Source organism: Helianthus annuus, chromosome 15 (assembly GCF_002127325.2).
Source record: "Helianthus annuus cultivar XRQ/B chromosome 15, HanXRQr2.0-SUNRISE, whole genome shotgun sequence".
Taxonomy (NCBI): Eukaryota; Viridiplantae; Streptophyta; class Magnoliopsida; order Asterales; family Asteraceae; genus Helianthus; species Helianthus annuus.
The window spans coordinates 131,274,763-131,294,845 of NC_035447.2; the positions used below are offsets into that span (position 1 = coordinate 131,274,763).

At 37.4% G+C, this 20,083-nt stretch overlaps 1 protein-coding gene and 1 long non-coding RNA gene across 3 annotated transcripts; both read left to right on the forward strand.

The window, feature by feature from the left end:
- The first annotated feature begins 957 nt into the window (after positions 1-957).
- On the forward strand, positions 958-1,998 carry LOC118487399. Its single transcript, XR_004881761.1, has 3 exons — positions 958-1,347; positions 1,420-1,527; positions 1,615-1,998. It is a non-coding gene; the product is annotated as an uncharacterized LOC118487399 (long non-coding RNA).
- A 2,814-nt stretch (positions 1,999-4,812) lies between these two features.
- On the forward strand, positions 4,813-8,177 carry LOC110912423 (alpha-copaene synthase-like). 2 transcript variants are annotated; one of them, XR_004881762.1, is made up of 8 exons: positions 4,818-5,383; positions 5,475-5,745; positions 5,865-6,240; positions 6,331-6,549; positions 6,641-6,779; positions 6,890-7,138; positions 7,427-7,521; positions 7,802-7,944. XR_004881762.1 is itself a non-coding variant. In XM_022157111.2 (7 exons), exons 1-7 carry the CDS (start codon positions 5,249-5,251, stop codon positions 8,093-8,095), a joined length of 1,683 nt encoding a protein of 560 aa, XP_022012803.1. In that variant the 5' UTR covers positions 4,813-5,248; the 3' UTR covers positions 8,096-8,177. The 2 variants fall into 2 exon arrangements, 1 of the variants encoding a protein (XP_022012803.1); XM_022157111.2 differs by lacking the exon at positions 7,427-7,521 and having other exon boundaries at positions 4,813-5,383; positions 7,802-8,177.
- The last annotated feature ends 11,906 nt before the right edge of the window (positions 8,178-20,083 follow it).

The following is a 20,083-nucleotide window of genomic DNA, read 5'->3' on the forward strand; positions in this document are numbered from 1 at the left end:
TTGTGGAGGACGATTAGGAGGACGCCGAGTCGGTGGAAATGGTGTTTGGGACGGCGGCAGCGCTCGACGTGGCGGGGACATCCCCCACACCGAGCAGCCTAACAATAACCTACAACTGCAAGATGCATCTTGAACATGTCGGTGAAGATTTCAAACGTCGATAGTTTGTCGTTGTAATTCTTTGGAAAACTAAGTGTGGGTAAAGAGTTAACCGAAAGATAAACGACGCATGTTATTGATGGGTCATCGAAGGCCTTTCTCCCAATGAACAAAAAAACTACATATCACCGATAACATCACTAATATATCGGCAGTGGAACTTTAGCAACAGATAGCTGACAACAATTTTACCGATCTATAGATCGCCTACTATTTGTCACCGTTAGTGGTTTTGCCAACATGCCCGACTAGATTTTATAGGTGATCTAGTAGTTATAGTTGTTTTAACTAAAAATCTATTAAAAGGCAAAAGTACCAGTTCTGTGAATCGTATAGTTTTTATTTGATAAAAATCCCCAAATATTTTCTACCACATCATCATCATACTCAGTAAATCCCATCAATAGCAAAGCTAAGGTAGAGTCTGGGGAAGGAAAGATGTAGACAGCCTTACCTTTACCCCCATAAGAATAGAGAGGCTGCTTCCGGTGAGACCCCCAGCCTTACCAAATATTTTCTACCACATATAATATATAAAGAAAAGGCAAATTGGAAAATTATAATCCCATCTATCTGAATTTGGCCAATAATAATCCCAATTCAGGAATTAGTCGCTAATATTCCGACCTCGTCCAATTTTTTTGTAAAATACTCCAAAGTTAAATCTAGCTAACGGTGTTATAAAAAATGGGGACGTGGCTGCCACATGTTAAATGACTCAAATGACATGGATTATTTTAAATCTTTTATTGGTTTTGTTGACCAAGTATAAAAGGGGCATTGACCCCAACTTAAAACACCAGAAGATCAAAACACACCAACATGAACCCTAATTCTACACATTCATAAGCGAACCCTCAATCTACAAATTAAGCTTCTTGAATCGATCCCAATAACGAAAATATGAGTTCATCATCATCGTCTGCTTCAATTCGTTCAAAAAACCCCAAAATTTTCAGATTTGGCACGGATGGAAAAGTTTATTGTAACCATGAATTAGTTACAAGCCATAGGGTGGCTGGAAAGGGGCGGATCTAGGCCACTTGTATTATATGCGCTTATCTAAAATCATAATTTTGAAGGAGCTATCATTATATAGGTGCAGAAGAGGCGGATATATGATATAACAAACGTCCTTGAAGGCATTGGTCTTATCGAAAAGAAGCTCAAGAACAGAATCCGCTGGAAGTAAGTAACTTTTATCACATATCACATGTTTCAACATCTGTATTTTACTTGATTTTTTAATTAAATGTTTAGGGGCCTTGATGCTACTAAACCCGAAGAGATGGAGGATGATGTCCCCCTGTTACAGACAGAGGTTCAAAGACTTTCTATGTAAGAACATGGATTGGATGAAAACATAAGGTTATTTAATTTATTTTTAACATAATCAGATAATCATATATTATATCTTAAAACAATCTGTTTGGGTTGACGTTAAAACCGTTGCAGACAAATGTAGGAAAGAATGAGAGATTTGAGTGAAGATGACAACAACGAAAAGTACATGCTTTCTTTCACAAAATAGTTTTTGTTAATTTAAACAACAAGAATGTAGCAACAATTTTAGCATGCCTGATCGTTTGCAGCTTTCTTCTTGAGATGGATTTTAGGATTTTCAAGAGATGGTGTTTTGATCGTTGGTGTGTTATGTTGGGGTCAATGCCCCTTTTTATAGTCAGTCAACAGTAAAGGATTAAAATAAATCATGTCATTGGAAATAAATAATCTCATTTGAGTCATTTAACATGTGGCAGCGACGTCACAATTTTTTATAACGTCGTTAACTAGATTTAACTGTGGAGTACTTTACAAAAAATACTGGACGAGATTTGAGTGAAGTTGACAAGTTTTTTGATGCAAGTAGCAGTGGAGGTGGAGGGTGGCGGTGGCGGTGGCGGTGGAGGGTGCTGGTGGTGGTGAAGGGTGGTGGTGATGGAGGTTATATATATAGTTAAAATAATAATAATATTTTAAATTATTTTGTTCTATTTTTTAAATACTATTAAATAAATGGGGTAAAAAGACTAAAATGCCCTTGAGTGACCAGATTTAACCAAAAAATCTAACTGGGTTTGGTCTAAAGGACATAATGTGCAAGATTTTGAAACATTAAGGACAAAACTTGTCAACTTTTGCGCTAAAGGACAGCGCCTGCAATTTGGTGTAAACATAAAGGGCAAAACTTGTAATTTACTCGGATTATTATTGGCCAAGTTCAGATAGATGAGATTATTATTTTCCAATTTACCTAAAGAAAATTATTCTTTAGATCCTTTTATGTGTATTTTCACATGATCTACTTTTTTTTTAATGGTTAAAATCACACATCTACTTTTTTTAGGATTTGAACACATAACCACTTGATTGGTGACTACATCACTTTACTACCAGACTATCTCCTTAGGAACAAAAGCTGTTTGACGACCTTTTACCTCTAAACCCAAAAGTACTAACCAGTAAGAGGTTTAACGGGTAAGAGGCTCTGGATATTTAGAGGGAAACGTAATATTCAATCTTCTACGTGTAATTATTAATCATAAATCTCAGAGAATTCTAACTGAATCACTTCATCAAACACATCAAATGCAATTTATCGAATATTTAGAGAGAAACATAATATTAGTTTTGAATCTGGAAAAAAGAATCAAGAAGAAGCGAAACTATCGAGGGTGACTAAAAGTCGTTGCACCCTTGTGATCAACTTCTTATGACAATATATAGGCTACAATAATATAACTGAATTTATATGACAATGGTGTGTAGTATATTATATTTTTATTTATATTAATTCTCGTAAATAATAATTATTATCAATAATTTAATATTGAATACTATAAAGATATTATTTCACTTATGAAATAACACGAGGAAGCCATAACATTATTAATTAGTTAAAGATGAAATACAAATTATTACTGTATAATAAAAGAAATCACTTTAGGGACACTTGTCATCATATTAGATCATCTATAATTATTATTTTAGTTTAATCTCTTCTAATTAATTATAGATAATCCTTCTATTAACTATTATTTAGTTTAATAACTTATAGATAATTATTATTTAGTTTAATCTCCTTCTCATTTATAATATTATTTATTTGAATTAATTAGAGTTAATTACTGTATTCGTCCCTGTGATTTGTCAAAAATCACTATTCAGTCAATTAGTTTAAAAATTACGATTTCAGTCCCTATAGTTTCACTTTCGTAACTATTTCAGTCCACGTCGTAACCATTTCAGTCTCTGTAATTAACAGAATAATGGATTGAAATTGTTACGAAATTGAAATCATAGGGACAAAAATGGTTACGTAACTATTTCAGTCCACGTCGTAACCACAGGGAGTGACATCGCAATTTTTAAACTAATGGATTGAAATAGTGATTTTTGACAAACCACAGGGACGAAAACAGTAATTAACTCAATTAATTATTACTTTTATATTTATCTATTTACTTCAAATTCAAACTTAGTTATCTAATTTGATCTTAACTATATATTTGAACGTTTTGTTTAGTTTGATATCAAATAGATTTTACGAAACTTGAAATAAAATTAACTAATATTATTTATCATTTATATACTTACGGAGTTTTAAATAAAGGGTTACATTTATTGAGACTTCGTTAACAAATTTTGTAACAACAGAATAATCTATTTTTATCACGAAAACCAAACTTTGTATTAATATATTAAATATTTTTATTTTCACTATACAAAATTACATTTACTAGACCCATGTGATACATGAGGTGTTTTAAGATATAACTTTTTATTATTTGATATATAAAGTTAGATTTATTCAATTCATACAATACACAGGGTTTTTTAAGGATATATATATTTTTTTATTATTTAGTACAGAAAATTACATTTATTTAAACCGTGTAATACGCATATTTTTAAAGATGTAATTTTTTATTATTTGATATATAAAATCACATTTATTCAACCCGTGTAATAAATGGGGTTTTTTTAAGATGTATTATTTTATTATTTAGTAAAAAATGTTACATTTATTCAACCCATGTAATACACGTGGTTTTAAAGATATAACTTTTTTATTTGGCATATAAAATTACATTTATTCAACCCGTACAATATGGTTCTTATATATATATAAATTTTTATTATTTAATATATAAAATTATATTTATTCAACCCGTTTAATAAAGGAGTTTTTAAAGATATATTGTTTTATTATTTAGTATATAAAATTTATTTATTTAACCGTGTAATACACGGGGTTATAACCTAGTGAATATAACATATAAAATACCTTTAACGTAAAAAGTGAACGAGAGAATTTCTTTCCCTACTACTTAAGAATGACATTTAATTACAAAATGTAAAAACAAAAAAAAAAATCATGATTTTACAGTAGTAGAGTAATTATTGTATGGTAATTATAATTACTCTACAACTTTGTAGATTAATTAGAGCATGCAATTACAACCAGTTCCATCATTTACGGGTCAGTTCGGATTAGAATATGTATGTTTGGTTGTAGCATCCCGCTACAATGAATAAAATATTTTGTCGGCCGTTCCAAAAAAAAAACCGGGTTAGAATATGTGCTTAATAAGTAGGCAATTATAATCTGATTAATTATAATTGCAAAATTCGGGTCAGAATATGTGCTTAATAAGTAGGCAATTATAATCTAATTAATTATAATTACTCTACAAAATTACATAGTTACTCTACTAATGTAAAATCATGATTTTTTTTATTGAAATACGTGCTTAATAAGTAAGGAAAAATAAAAAAAAAAATCTTCTTCAATTCTTACGTTATAGATATTTTGTATGTTAAGAATAATTTGTACAATAACTTCACCCTTATTAGTTGGTATAAAACCCACTTAACTACATTCATCGTATCATGTCAACAGAATTTGTACAATAACTTAACCGTTATTAGTTGGTATAAAACCCACTTAACTGCATTCATCGTATCATGTCAACAGAAAACATCGTTATCCCTGCATGTGGATACATCCTCTATAAATACCACTGAAAACCAAAGATAATGTATACCAATCAACAAAGTTTGTGGTAATAATCGATTAAAACCAAAAATGGCCTCAACTGAAACTAACACTATCCTCAAAGCCCACGCACAAATTTGCGCAACAGAGCCTGCACGTTCTTTGGCCAAGTTTCCTCCTTCGATTTGGGCCGATCGCTTCCTATTATTCTTGCTTGACAATTCGGTAAGATTGAGCTCACTTGCAGTTTTAACTAAACTTTGTTGTGTTGGTATGTGCTCCTTATAAACTACAAATACATTGCTTCATTTTCTAGCAACTGGAAGCATATAGTAAAGCTATGGGGCAGCCGAAAGAAGAACTGAGAAGATTGATATTAAACCCTTTAATTGATTCGAACGAGAAATTGAGTTTGATTTATTATGTGTATCGTCTTGGTTTGGCGTATCTTTTCACGAAAGATATTGATGGCCAAATTGACAAACTTTTCAATCAGCTAAACATGCAAGATTACGACGAAGCAGATCTATATACAATATCTATTCACTTTCAAGTGTTTAGAATCTTTGGTTACAAATTTTCTTGTGGTATGTCACTCATAAAAATTGGTTAATAAAAGATTTAATTTTATGATCTTTAATAAAATTCTTTTATGTGTCATTTTTCTAAGATTTACTCAAATAATTTATCATGGGTGGTTATGTAGAGGTGTTCAACAAATTCAAGGATTTTAGTTCGGGTGAATTCAAGGAAGACATTACTACAGATGTGAGGGGAATGATGAGTTTCTATGAGAGTTCTCAGTTAAGAATAAGAGGAGAATCTATTTTAGATGAAGCCATTGCATTCACTGAAACTAAACTAAAAACCATAGAGAAAACACTCCAAGGTGCTCTTGCGCGGCAAGTGAAACAGGCATTGGAGAGGCCTCTTCATCGAGGGCATCCAATGGTAGAAGCAAGGCAATATCTGTTGAACTTTGAAGAAGAAATTTCAAGATATGATTCGCTACAAATGCTGGCAAAGGTTCATTGCAACTACTTGCAACTCCTACAAAAGGAAGAACTTAGAACTCTTTCAAAGTAAGTTATCATTGCATAAGCATTTATTTCTGATATATGATCAAGAAAATGTGAGATTCTAGTGATAATGAGTTTATGCTTTTGATTTAGGTGGTCTAAGGACTTGGACTTGCAAGTGAAAACTCCTTATGTAAGAGATAGGGTGCCTGAGCTCTATGTATGGATATTGGCACTATTCTTGGAACCTTATTACTCTCAAGCCCGAATCATAACAACAAAAGTCATACAACTTGTGTTGATGTTAGATGATACATATGATGCATATGCTACGATTGAGGAGAGCCGACTTCTAACGCATGCAATAAATAGGTGTTCTTTGTTATATACGCTCCTTAATTAAAATATTTGTGTACATGTCCTTTACTCCTTTAGTATGATGTTAACCCTTGTTTCTTTTTAGGTGGGATATTAGTGCTGTGTCACAACTTCCAGAATCTATCAAATCATTCTATGAAATTTTATTGGATGAGTTTGTTGAACTGAACAAACAACTACCTCAGCAAGAAACAAAAGATCTCATTGAGGCTACAAAAAAAGCAGTATGATTCCATTCTACATTATGCTTCCGTGTAAATTCTTACTTAGAAACATGGTAAAAAAAAAGTTATACTTATATTGTTATTTTTGTTCATTTATGTTATGAACATAGTTTCAAGAATTAGCTAGAGGCTATCTTCAAGAGGCTGAATGGAGGCACAGTGGAGAGGTGCCATCATTTGAAGAGTACATGAGGGTTGGGTTAACTACTTCTACACATGAGCTTCTTGGTAAGGCTGCTTGGATTGGTATGGGCGAGATTGTCACCGAAGAGGCTTTTAATTGGTACCAAAGTCATCCAAAGATCTTGATAGCTTCAGAGTCAATTGCAAGACTCCATGATGATGTGATGACTGTTGAGGTATTAAATTCACACTATCTATATACATAACAACTCTTATAATGTAAAAGATTTTGTACAACCAAGTTTTGAAATTCTAAAATTTATTACCTACAAGAAGATCATTGTTGTTTTGAATAAACCCATGGGTTTTTTTTTTTTGTTTTGGATAGATTTTTATTGTAATGAATTGTCAATATACTCATATACACCTTAATAACAAGATTTTTTTTTTTCCATGTTTATTAGCTAAAACAAGAAATCATATAGTGTTTATCTAGTCTAATAGCATTTGACGTTCATATGAAGTTTGAGAGGCTTTTAATTGGTACCAAAGTCATCCAAAGATCTTGATAGCTTCAGAGTCAATTGCAAGACTCCATGATGATGTGATGACTGTTGAGGTATTAAATTCACACTATCTATATACATAACAACTCTTATAATGTAAAAGATTTTGTACAACCAAGTTTTGAAATTCCAAAATTTATTACCTACAAGAAGATCATTGTTGTTTTGAATAGACCCATGGGTTTTTTTTTTTTGGAAAGATTTTTATTGTAATGAATTGTCAATATACTCATATACACCTTAATAACAAGATTTTTTTTCCATGTTTATTAGCTAAAACAAGAAATCATATAGTGTTTATCTAGTCTAATAGCATTTGACGTTCATATGAAGTTTGAGCGTGAAAGAGGTCCATCAGCCACAGGTGTAGAGGCATATATGAAGACTTATGGGGTGCCGGAAAATGAAGCAGTCGAGGAAGTCAAAAAACTTGTTGAAAATGCGTGGAAAGATATAAACGAGGGGTGTCTAAGGCCAAGGGAGGTCCCAATGGATCTACTTTCTCCAATTGTTAATCTTGCACGAATGATAGATGTGGCGTACCAGTACAATGACGGGTTTACTTTTCCTGAAAAAACTTTGAAGAAGTATATTACACTCTTGTTATGCGATTCAGTCCCTATGTAATAAATAGTGGTTCTGGATTCGTATCTATATTTATGTAACAATGAATAAAGCTAGTGAATATCTTGATCATTGAAATGATTCACAGCGGAAGTATTATCATATAGGGGATTCATTGTCTGATCTTGATTGATCAATGAATGGTAATCGAAATATGGACAATTCGACAGTTAAGGAAATTGTCTTGGTACCGAGAAAAGTTCCCGGCAACAACAATATATACATCAGGAAGAACGGTTATTATGAAGGGTGGTTGAAATTGGCGGGAATAACCGTCATTTGGAATGACATCAACCAACCGACATACCCATTCGATTATACCATTATACACACACACACATAAATAATAAATCCTATGTTTAATACATATAATGTACGAATTATGTTTATAATCTCTAATACTCTCCCCTAAACATAATTGTGTTTACGAGAGTTTTTGAGAACACTGTTGTTGGCATCGTCTACAGCAGCTTTTGCTCGGTTAAAATCAAACCTCCTTCGAATGTTCAGCTTCTTGATTCCATCCCAGTCATTGCCGGCGAAGAAAGCATAATGATCTGCATCTTTACCTACAGCATCCGCACACCTTGAACGGCTTTCCATTTCTGTTTGATCTGCATCAGTCACTGCTGCCTTATCACCTTCACTTTTGCTCTGTCTCGGATCGACTGTCATCTTCACTTCCTCCTTCTCGAGTGCCATTTCTTGAGTTGCCTTGTACTTGTAATAGTATACAAGTACATCCAAATACATCGCGTATATCAGCCGCATGTATTCTCCATCATCATATTCAAATCCTGTGTCCCTGGCTATCATTGCCCACATCCCGTTCTCGGTGATTCTCCGATGACCACCTTCTCTTTTCATAGCCATATGCAGATCTAATAAACTTACCTTCCGGTTATTTGATGCATATGCTGGTAGTGGCCTCGGATTAATTCCTAGTTTCTCCTTGAGAAACCAATCTATCATATTGTTGAATGTAGTTTCGAGATGATATTTATACTTAATAACATAATCTTCATCATCAAGCATGTCCAGTAATGCCTTACAATCTTGAAATTCCTTAAAGGACATCGCTTGTAATATTAGAACGTTCCAATCTGGTTCATTCGTTGAGATATTCAGATTTTCAAAATATTCGTTTAAGAATTCAGATTTATACTTCTCATGCTCTGAATCTTTACTCATCATAAACTGTTTTTCTAATTTACTGATTTCCTCCTCCCTTGTCATTCCCGTTTGATCATTTCTTTGGTTGATCAAAGGAACACTAAATGTTGGAAATAACTTGCACTTATCCCCCATAAATTTAACCGTAAAACCTTGAGTTATTAATTGATCAAGGCTTAAGACATTTATGTCTATGTCCGGAGTATAAAGCACACTCTGAACACGAACCTTTTCCGACCCAGTTATAACTTCAACAACACCAAATACCCCTTATGAAGAAAAATTGATTTTCTCCGGTCATTGTTTCAACACTAGACATGCTTTTTATTCGCTTAAACATATCTAAGTTTCCAGAAAAATGGTGCTTAAGGGTTTTACTAACATACCACATCTCTGACCAATATCCTCCATCTGTCCCGATCACCGTGTATTCCATTCTTTGATCGTTTTGTTGATTGGAGTCTGCATTTAGTTGTTTCTGCGTTCCAGTATCAACCGCTAGACGAAGCAATTGAACTTCTTCATCCTTTTCTTTTAGCCATCTGGTGACCAGATTTGTTGTAGTAGTAGCACCGTCTTTGCAGCCATCTGCGTTCCTTTTTCTCATCCGAGCAGTGTTTACACGGCATCATTGTTGAAGTTGGCCGGAGTTCATCACTGTTGAAGAAACTGGCTCTGATACCACTTTCTTGATCATTGAAATGATTCACAGCGGAAGTATTATCACACAGGGGATTCATTATCTGATCTTGATTGATCAATGAATGGTAATCAAAATAAAGACAATTCGACAGTTAAGGAAATTGTCTTGGTACCGAGAAAAGTTCCCGGCAACAGCAATATATACATCAGGAAGAACGGTTATGAAGGGTGGTTGAAATTGGCGGGAATAACCGTCATTTGGAATGACATCAACCAACCGACATACCCATTCGATTATACCGTTATACATACACACACATAAATAATAAAGTTCCCGGCAACAACAATATACGAATTATGTTTATAATCTCTAATAGAATAGCTAGAGATGGTGTTGAATACTAGATAGAATCTCTTTCATATTTTTTTTTGTTCAAATGTTATTGTACTATGTTATTTCTCATAAATAAAGAGAGTATCTTTAGTTTGTTATAATTGATAAAATTTCTATACCCTTCTGTCTTGAACAACTTTTTATTTCAGAATGTTCATACAACCTTAAACCGGATTTAAATGATTTGGGTGCCATATTCAAGCTAAATTTGATTTGAGATTGTTGTTACAATCTTGCTAATGACTTCTTGAGGGAAAAAAAAACATTTGTAGTACAAAGTTATGAATTGGAATTTGATAAGATTATTATTCAATCTTAATTTCTGATACGGCATTACAAAATGAATATTTTGATTGTACCGTTTAAAATGCTTTGTATAAACGTTTAATAACTATCACAAGGTTGTTAGATATGGTTCAGTTTCTAAACTAGTTTTAGAATTGATATGTTTTGTACTATATTGGTTGAATCAAAATACCCTAACTCAAAACAACATTTAATTTGCTCATGTCATTATAGCCTATTGGTATTTTCGGGGTGGGATAAAGCTTATGGGCCATTGGTCCTGGGTTCAACATTGGGTCCTGGGTTCGATTCCATAAGGGGGTTTTTTCCTAAGGTTTCCTCCTGAATTGGTATATAAGCATTATTGACTAGTGGAGATGGATATGATCGGGTGGTTTCGCTGGTGGCACGATTATATTCCAGCAGTCCGTCAGTGATCCAAATATATCGTTCAAAAAAAACAACATTTAATTTATTTTTCACTTTTCACACAAGTAACTTCTTACTCTCTTTATAATTACAATAATATTCAATCTCTACATGAAATGTTTGATGTTGAATATCTTTTAGTAATTTTACTTGGGAAACACTTTTTGTTCTTATTAGGAATAGTGTTGAGACAACAAAATATAGACCGAGGATAGTGACAGGGGTGGTTAGGCAGAAGGGTTAAAGGGTTTAACCTTGCCTAACGCAGGTCGTGGGGTCCCCCCACGTTTGCAAGACGTGGAAGCAGGTTCACTAATTTATGTTTCTTGTTTAAGGATTCAATTCAGAAGTATTGTTCAGAAATGGATTGAGGAACAGAAAGAATAAGTGTAATGTAAACTTTGAATGGGGGACACTTTGAGTGAAGTGAATGTACGATGTAAGGACCAGAGTTTGAGAGAACAAGTCTGATCCAGGATGCCTTTGTTAATGAATGAAATGTCATTTTATAGGCAAAGACATGTCCCAAAGGAGTATTCATTTGACTAGTGAACCAGCTTGCAGTGAGGGCCTTACCCTTTCGGGGGTTGAAGCCTTTTGACCCCCGGATAATAGCGTGTATTCTGTGGACCTGCATTGCTTTTACGGCTGTGGTTGGTGAGACTGTTTGGGGATGTGACTTGTTCACTGTTCCCGTGTTACTTTACTCCATCTCCTCAGCTTTTTCAAGCGTTGAACCTTTTAACCTTTTAGGTGTTTACATACTTGGCCATTTTATTTGGTCTCGGGCTACCCCCGTCATCAGCCCCCCAAGTCAGAGGTTTTTGGGAGTAACTCAAAGACTTCTGACTTTTTTAAGCATCTGCTTTATTCCCTGAAGGTTTCAAGGGTTCGAGGTTTGGAGGATTGGAAGGTTGTCGGCAGTTAATGTTTGAATTTTGAAATTCTGACAACTGATTTGATTGATGTGTAGCAGTTCCTAGGGTGGCGGTTTTGCAGGGTGTATTGTTTACATTTTTTCCCCTATATTAACTTGTTTATATTTTTCTTAATTGCCATTTCATTGTTCCATCCAAGTATTTTCTGCAAGTCTTCCCCTTTTCTTTCAAGGTTAGTGTTGGTTTCTTTTACTTTACTTTTTCATAGTTTCTTTGCAAAAATGGGTGCCCTTAAGGATTTAGCAAAATCCTTTTCCCGGTTAACCCAAGAGGAAGTAGAGTTATTTTGTAAGGAATATGGCATTAGGATTGAGTTTACACCTACTGCTCCTGCGTGTGATGCTTCGATTGATAAATGCCCAACTGGTTTCATCGCCCTTTATTGTCGTCACTTTGAGTTTTCAAACCTTCGCTATCCGTTTTCTTTGTTTGTTTTGAATTTGTTAGAGTATTACCGGGTCTCTTTTGGTCAGATTCATCCGAAGGGCATGGCTAGGGTTTTACATTTCGAGGTTTTGTGTCGTGCCCTCGGATATGATCCTTCCTTATTGCTATTCCGTCGTTTTTTCCGATTGGCCAAGAATGGCGATTGGTTTACTTTTGAAGCATCTAAGGTTGATTCTGGCCTTATTTCATCTATGGTTACCACACTTGGAACTTGGAAGAATCGTTTTTTCTGGGTTTCAGACACTATTGTTCCGTTTAAAACTGTGTGGCGTCACCCGGATGCTGTTCTCAATGAACCGGAACCCCTTGAATCTGATTTAAATGATGCTTTTCTGAAATCTATTCGTAAATGCCCTGCGAGGGTTCGTCCCTTTCCTGAGCATTTGCTGGTTTTATTAGGGGTTAGTAAGTTGTGGGAAAAAGCTGACCGGGATCCGGTTCTGATGAGAGATGGCACGGGTATGCATTTTTGTTTTCTCCTTTCTTTTATCTTTCTAATTTTTGTCTCATGATCTATCTGCTTGTTGCTTGCAGTTATGTTTGCCTTGGATTTCATCAAAAGTGATGACACTTCGGATGTGGTTTTTGGGGATGTTCCTGTTGTTCCTGATGAAAATGTTGTGGTTAAAGGTGCCGAACAAAGGTTTGAAGGTGCTGGGTATGTTAGTGTGTCGAATGTTAAAGGTTTCTCTAAACCTCTTGCTCCCAAGACTTCAACCCAGCGATCTACTCGTCGTCTGAAAGCTGCTCCTCAATCCACTTCTACTGAACCGGTGGAGTTGAGTGATGATGTTGAAGAGTCTGAGGACCAAGGTGTTGAGGCGGGTTCTGAAAGGGAGAGGAAGTTAGTTGTTCATGGCAAAAAGGGTTCAACCAGGAAGGTTGCTGCTACACCTGTTCAAGGTTCTTCGAGTATAGACGTTGAAGGGTTGGATCCTGATGCAGTTTATGTGCCAAGCTGGTCGGTAAAGGTTGACGATAGCTTTAAAGATGCTGTTGTTTGTGAAGAGGCCTTGAGTCATATTGCTCCTCCTTCGGTTCACAAGACTATCTCCGAAATGGATGATGATGTGATGTTGTCCCGGATGATTCTTAGTACTTGCAACCTTGCTGCTATGCTTCCTCAGGGGGTTGCTCGTTTTCACCAAAGGATGCGAGAGTATGAAGAATTTTCCAAGAAGAAAGATAAGATGAAGTCTTCGATGGCGTCGATGAGAAAGGAGATAAGCATCTTTGCTGAGAAGGAGGAAGCTTGGTCGAAGAAGGTTGAAGGCTTGTCCAAGCAGCATGAGATTGAAATGATTGACTTTAAGAAGAGCTTTGAGGCTGATCGGTTGAAGCTAAAGGCGGACAGGGAGGCTTTGTCTGTTGCCCAGAAAGCCTTTGATGAAGAGAAGGAGAGTTTGAAGGCTTCGGTATCTCGTGCAACTAGTGATAACCAGTGGTTGATTGAGCAGGGCTTTCAACAGGTTGTCACTTACCTGCTTCATTCTACCGAGTTTAATTCTGCTCTTGGTGATGTATATACAAAGTTGCTAAACTTGGGAAAACACCAATGTCTCGTTGTTGGTTACAAGCTGCATGAAGTTGGGCATGCTCTGGAAAAGTCTCCCTTATTTCGCCCAGATGCTCCTGATGTGTTCAAAAGCTTAGTTGAACAAATGGAGAGGCTAACCTATCCTTATGTTCATTAGGTTTCCTCTTGCTTCGGTAAGCCTTTGTCTGTTTTACAGGATTTGAAACCAGATGGTCTAAATCAAAAGGTTTGCACTGAGGTCTTGGGCTCCCTTTCAAAGAAGAGATCTTATTCCGGAGATAGTGATGATACTCTCTCGAGTCTGCCGGATGCTTCGAAGGATGTTGGTTTAGAGACATCAGCTGTTGATGGTGATGATGGTGCTAAGTTTAAGAAGTCTAAGAAAGCCAAGAAGTCCAAAGCTGAAGGTTCCAAGTCTTCTGCCATCTGATGATTATTCGTAGCTTTCTTAGCAAAACACTCTATGGTTTGTAATGTTATTTTGAACAATATTAGGTTTCCAGGAACCCTTAAGGTTCCTGTTGGTGGTGTGTTGGGCCTGCATGGCCATCTGAACAATATTTTACCTTGCGAGTTACTAGAACTTGCTTTAACTTTTATTTGAAAGTCTCTTATGACTTTCTTTGCTATGATATGATGGTTATTATGTTACTTGTGTTGTGTTTTTATGCCTGTTTTGTCTAGTTTGTTTGATTGGCTTTAACCTTGCAAGCCTTCTGGCTAATCGTCGGTGGGTTGAAGCCTGCAACGTTTTAAGATGTTGTGTGGGCAGCTTGAAGCCTTGATAGCTTCTGGTTTGGTTTGTATGTTTTATTGAGGGATTTGCTTATTTTTCCTTTTGCAATTTTCATTCTTTTTTTTTTACCTTGTCTTTGTTGAGTTTACTTTGTCTTTATGTTTTTTACACTTTAAAGGGTTCAGTGCTGCAGACACTTAGCCTTGGTGTTTTTGAACAAGAAGACGTAGTATCTATCCTCTTTATTATTTCTTTGTGATTTACTCGATTTCGTAAGCCTATTTGTTGGTTATATTTCTAAGGCTTAAGGAACGATTGGTGTAGGTTGTTCAAACCTGTCTATGAGACATTATTGTTTTGGCTTAATAAGTCTCATGGAGTTGTATTGATTTAGGAACTCACCCCTTATATAGGTTCATTCAACCCTTGAACCTATTGAGCGATGTGGCCTGGGAGCTCATCCCCTTACATGGCCCTTGCCATGGAGTTTTTTGCTAGGTTCTCAACCTGATCTTAGGCTAGAAAGACAAGTTTGATAAAACAACTTCATTCATTTAAGCAATACTTTGCTTTTTACAAAAGGTTTTCATAGCGTTGTTCGAGGTACATTTTGATACAAACCAAACTTTACTGTCTAAACATGGAATCTTCTCAGGGTTTTGCCGTTCCAATGCCTTGGAAGCCTTTTGCCTTCTGAATCTGCTAGCTTGTAGGATCCACCCTTGTGTGCTTCGAGGATGGTGTATGGACCTTCCCATTTTGGGCCCAGCTTTCCTTGGTTTTCCTTTTTGCTAGCTTCATTGTTCCTGAGGACTAGGTCCCCTGGCTTGAATCGTTCGTTCTTAACCTTCTTGTTGTAGTAGGCTTCCATCTTCTGCTTGTATTTGGCTTCTTGGATTGCGGCTTGATCTCGGGCTTCCTCTAGGAGTTGTAAATTCAACATGGTCTCTTTTTGGTTTGTTTTGGGATCCATGTTGACGATTCGTTGGGTTACAACTCCTATTTCAGCAGGGATTACGGCCTCAGATCCAAAAACCAAGCTATAGGGTGTTTTATTGTGGCTTGTTTTTTCGGTTGTTCTAATTGCCCATAGAACACTAGGCAATTCTTCAAGCCAATTGTTTTCATACCTTCCTAATCTTGTCTTGATGCCTTCCACTATGCTTCGGTTAACCCTTTCAACCTGGCCATTCGATTGTGGATAAGCCACTGAGCTGAAGATCTGGTTGATTCTGTACTCTTTACACCAAAGGCTGAAAGGTTTGTCAGCGAATTGCTTTCCATTGTCGGTGACGATCTCTCCTGGCAATCCATAGCGGCAGATGATGCTTTCCCAAACGAAGTCAATGACCTGTTTGCCTGTGATCTTTGCAAGGGGTTTAACCTCGGGCCATTTGGTGAAATAGTCTATTGCCACTAGCAAGAATTTCACTCCTCCTTTGCTTGGAGGGAATGGTCCAACAATGTCCATTCCCCACTTATGGAACGGCCATGCCGAGGTTATTGGGACAAGATCATGCTTGGGACTTTTTGGGATTGGAGCATGAATTTGGCAAGCATCACATTTCTTCAATTGCTCGGTGGTGTCACGATGCATCGAGGGCCAAAAATATCCGAGGTTCATGAGTTTTGCAACCACCGACCTTGCTCCAAAATGGGCTCCACATATGCCTTCGTGAATTTCCTTGATCAAATACTTACTTTGCTCGGGACCAACACATCTTAACAAGGGGGCAAGGTAACCCTTTTTGTAGAGGGTTTCTCCTTGCAACACATATTGTTTTGCTTTGATTTTAACCCTTTCAGCTTCTACTTGATCATTTTGCAATTCACCATTTTGAAGGAATTTTTTGATGGGAGTCATCCAGTTTGGATCTTCTTCGGTGACTACATCTTAGACTTCCAATTCATCAATCGATGGAGCCTTCAACACTTCAACCAACACCTTTTTGGTGAGGTGGGCGAAGGTGAGGGATGCTAGTTTACTTAAAGCATCAGCCTTTTTGTTTTGGGACCTTGGAATTTGCTTGATGTTGCATGCTTGGAAGGTGTTCATCAGTTCCTTGGATTTTTCTTTATATCTTCTCATATTGGGTTATTTTGCAACGTAGCTATCGTTGACTTGGCTTGAGACTAGTAATGAATCTGTGAACACTTCAAGCTTTTGAACTTCCATTTCTTTGGCCAGTCTTAAGCCGGCGATCAGTGCCTCGTATTCAGCCTCATTATTGGTGGTCTGAAAATCAAAACGGAGAGCATATGTGAATTCTAACCCTTCGGGGTTGATTAGAACCAACCCAGCCCCTGACCCTTCAATGCTTGAAGCCCCATCGGTGAATAGTTTCCAGGCCTCAGGGTTGGAGGGTTCAGTGATTGTGGTGTTTACTTCGTAAATTGTTTGGCTTGGGATTTCCACAAGGAAGTCGGCCAGAACTTGGGCTTTTATGGCTTTTTGTGGGACGTAGGTGATGTTATGCTCACCTAGTTCCACTACCCATTTTGCTAGTCTGCCTGAGTTCTCAGGTTTTTCGAGCACATTTTTGACAGGTTGGTCAGTGACCACTTGTATTCGATGTGCTTGGAAATACCTCCTAAGCCTTCTAGCTGTTTGAACTAGGGCTAAGGCAAGTTTTTCGAGGGGAGGATATTTAGTTTCAGCTAATTTTAAGTTTTGCTGAAGAAGTAAACGGGTACCTGAGCCGTGTTTTGTTCGATTGTGAGGACTGCACTTATCGCTTCTTCAGCAACTGATAGATAAACTGATATTAATTCTCCCGTTTCTGGGGCTGCAATGTCTGGCAAGGAGGCCAGGTGTTGTTTCATCTGGTTGAATGCTTCTTCAGCCTCGTTGGTCCACTTGAAATCCTTTTTATCAGAACAATTTTTAAGTGTTTTGTAAAAGGGTACGGACCTTTCAGCAAGCTTGGAAGTAAAACGCTTCAGGGCAGCAAGTTTCCCGTTTAAGCTTTCAACCTCTTTTTTGGTTTTTGGTGGCTTGGCTTCAAGGACAGCCTTTACTTTATTTGGGTTGGCTTTGATGCTTTGTTTTCCGACGATGTGACCCAGGAATTTTCCTTCTTCGAACCCAAACGAGCACTTTTCAGGGTTAAGTTTCATGTTAACCTTTCTGAGATTTTTGAAAGTTTCTTGGATGTCGTCGAGCATTTGATTCTCCGTCTTGCTTTTGATTACTAAGTCATCAACATAGGCTTCCATGTTTTTACCAATTTGGCTTGCAAAAGCTTTGTCCACTAGACGTTGGTAGGTTGCACCGGCGTTTTTTAGCCCAAAAGGCATCTTCTTGTAACAGAAGATTCCTTTATCAGTGTGGAATGCCGTCTTTTCTTCATCTTCCTCTTTCATGAGTATTTGGTGATACCCTTTGTAAGCATCAAGAAAGCATTTGAAAGGGTAACCGGTGAGCGAGTCAACCTTAAGGTCAATTTCTGGTAGTGGGTAGCAGTCCTTAGGACAAGCTTTGTTGAGATCTTTGAAGTCTATGCACATTCTCCAGGAGTAATCAGGTTTTTTGACCATGACCGGGTTTGCAACCCATGATTGGTACTTGACTTCTCGGAGAATGCCAGCTGAGACGAGGTTCTCAACCTCCTGACAAGCAGCCAGGCTTCTTTCTGGTGCTAAGCTCCTTTTCTTTTGTACAACAGGTTTGACATTAGGAGGTACCCTCAACTCATGTTCGGCAATGCTTCGAGGGATTCCTGTCATATCTTCCGGACACCAAGCGAAGACATCGCTGTAGTGTGTCAACAACTTTTCCAAATAGGAGAGAGTTTCTTGTGAAAGGTTTGGGTTGACCCTTATTCTTTGTTCAGGGTACTCAGGGTTTATGATAAGCCTTTGCTTGTCTTCTTCATTTCTGGGACTTTCACCTTCGATCATGTAGGCCTCTTGGGAGGGTTGAAGGGTTGCTACCCCCCTTTCGGTTGGGAATTTAGCCGTGCCATGCCCAACGGATACTGCCATAAAGAAGGCACATTGCCCTGGCCTTCCTATGATTACATCATAGTTCGAAGGTATGTTGAGGACTACAAAGGTAAGCGGCTGGACTCTCTTCTTCTGACCTTCACTGAAGCAAACATCCAGTGTTAATTGCCCTAAAGGCTTGAGGGGTACATCGGCGATACCTTTTATGGAGGTTCCAGAGGGTTGAAGCCTTGAACGTTCTTCGTTGCTTAACCGGTTGAAAAATTTCTCGAACATGACTTCAGTGGCTGCCCAGTGTCTATGTATGCCCTATGTGTTTCCAACGTTCCAATGGTAGCTTCTACGACTAGAGGGCTTGAAAGGGGGTCTTTTTCAGTTGGGGGAAAGCAAACACATTGAAGCTCCCAAGCTTCCAACCGCTGCCTCTTATGAGGAACCTTTTCATCAGAGTTTACCATATTGACTTCCTTTCCTTTGCCTTCAGCCATCTTGTCTCGAACCCCTTTTACCAAATGGGCGAGTTCGCCTGACTTAACAGCCTCTTCAATTCTTTTCTTTAGCTGGAAGCAATCGTTGGTGTGATGTCCCTTTTCTTCATGAAATTCGCAGAACTGTGTGGAGTTCTCATTTTTTCTACTTTTGGGGAGAGGCCTGGGAGGCCTAAAGTTCTGTTTGACTTCCTCGGTTGCCAGGATTTCTTGAGGGGTCTTTGTGAGGGGTGTGAAACTCATGCATTTTTCCCTGGTTGGAGGGTTCCGGCCTTCAGACCTTCGATGGTCTGAACCCTTTTTCCGTCTGTCATAGGAGTTGTAATTCCCTCTTTTTCTGACTGGGCTATTACTTCTCCAGCTAGACCCTCTCTTCCTCTGTTCTTTGATGTCAACCGCTTCCTCTCCCCGAATGTGGGCTTCTGCTCTTTCCAGGGCCTCCTCCAAGGTCTTAGGCAGGGACTTGTTGAAATCTCTTGTGAGGTACTTTGAGGTGATAGCGTTCATGAAACCAGCTACCCTCATTTTTTCATATGCCCCTACATAGGTTAGACCTTCCTTCTTGTATCGTTCAATAGACTCGCGAAGACTTTCATTGTCTCTCTGTTTTATTTGAAAAATGAGGGTTGCATCTTTGACATACCGTCTCTGCTGGGAGAAGTTGGCCAAAAAACCCTTGCTGAGGTCGTCAAAGCTTCGAATGCTTCGAGCGGGTAAATCGTTGAACCAGATTCTAGCGGATCCGATGAGGGTTTGCATGAACATTAAGCAACATTCAGCGTTTGACCATTTTTCTATCCTTGCTGCATCGGTAAAGATCTGAAGATGGTCCTCCGGGTCTTCAGACCCGTCGTACGTTCTGATGTGGGACGGCATCTTGATCTTTGTTTGGAAATCATAATCAGTTATTTGTTGTGAGAAGCATGAAAGGTTACTCGGCTTGTAGGGTTTAGCCAAGTCTTCTTCGACCCTTGTAC

What these genes read in the sequence shown, in the direction of transcription:
- LOC110912423 (XM_022157111.2), top strand. Translation starts at nt 5,249, where the DNA reads ATGGCCTCAACTGAAACTAACACTATCCTCAAAGCCCACGCACAAATT. An exon ending in CTAACGCATGCAATAAATAG is followed by an intron (nt 6,550 to 6,640) that starts GTGTTCTTTGTT and finishes GTTTCTTTTTAG; the next exon opens with GTGGGATATTAGTGCTGTGT. An exon ending in ATGATGTGATGACTGTTGAG is followed by an intron (nt 7,139 to 7,801) that starts GTATTAAATTCA and finishes GTTCATATGAAG; the next exon opens with TTTGAGCGTGAAAGAGGTCC.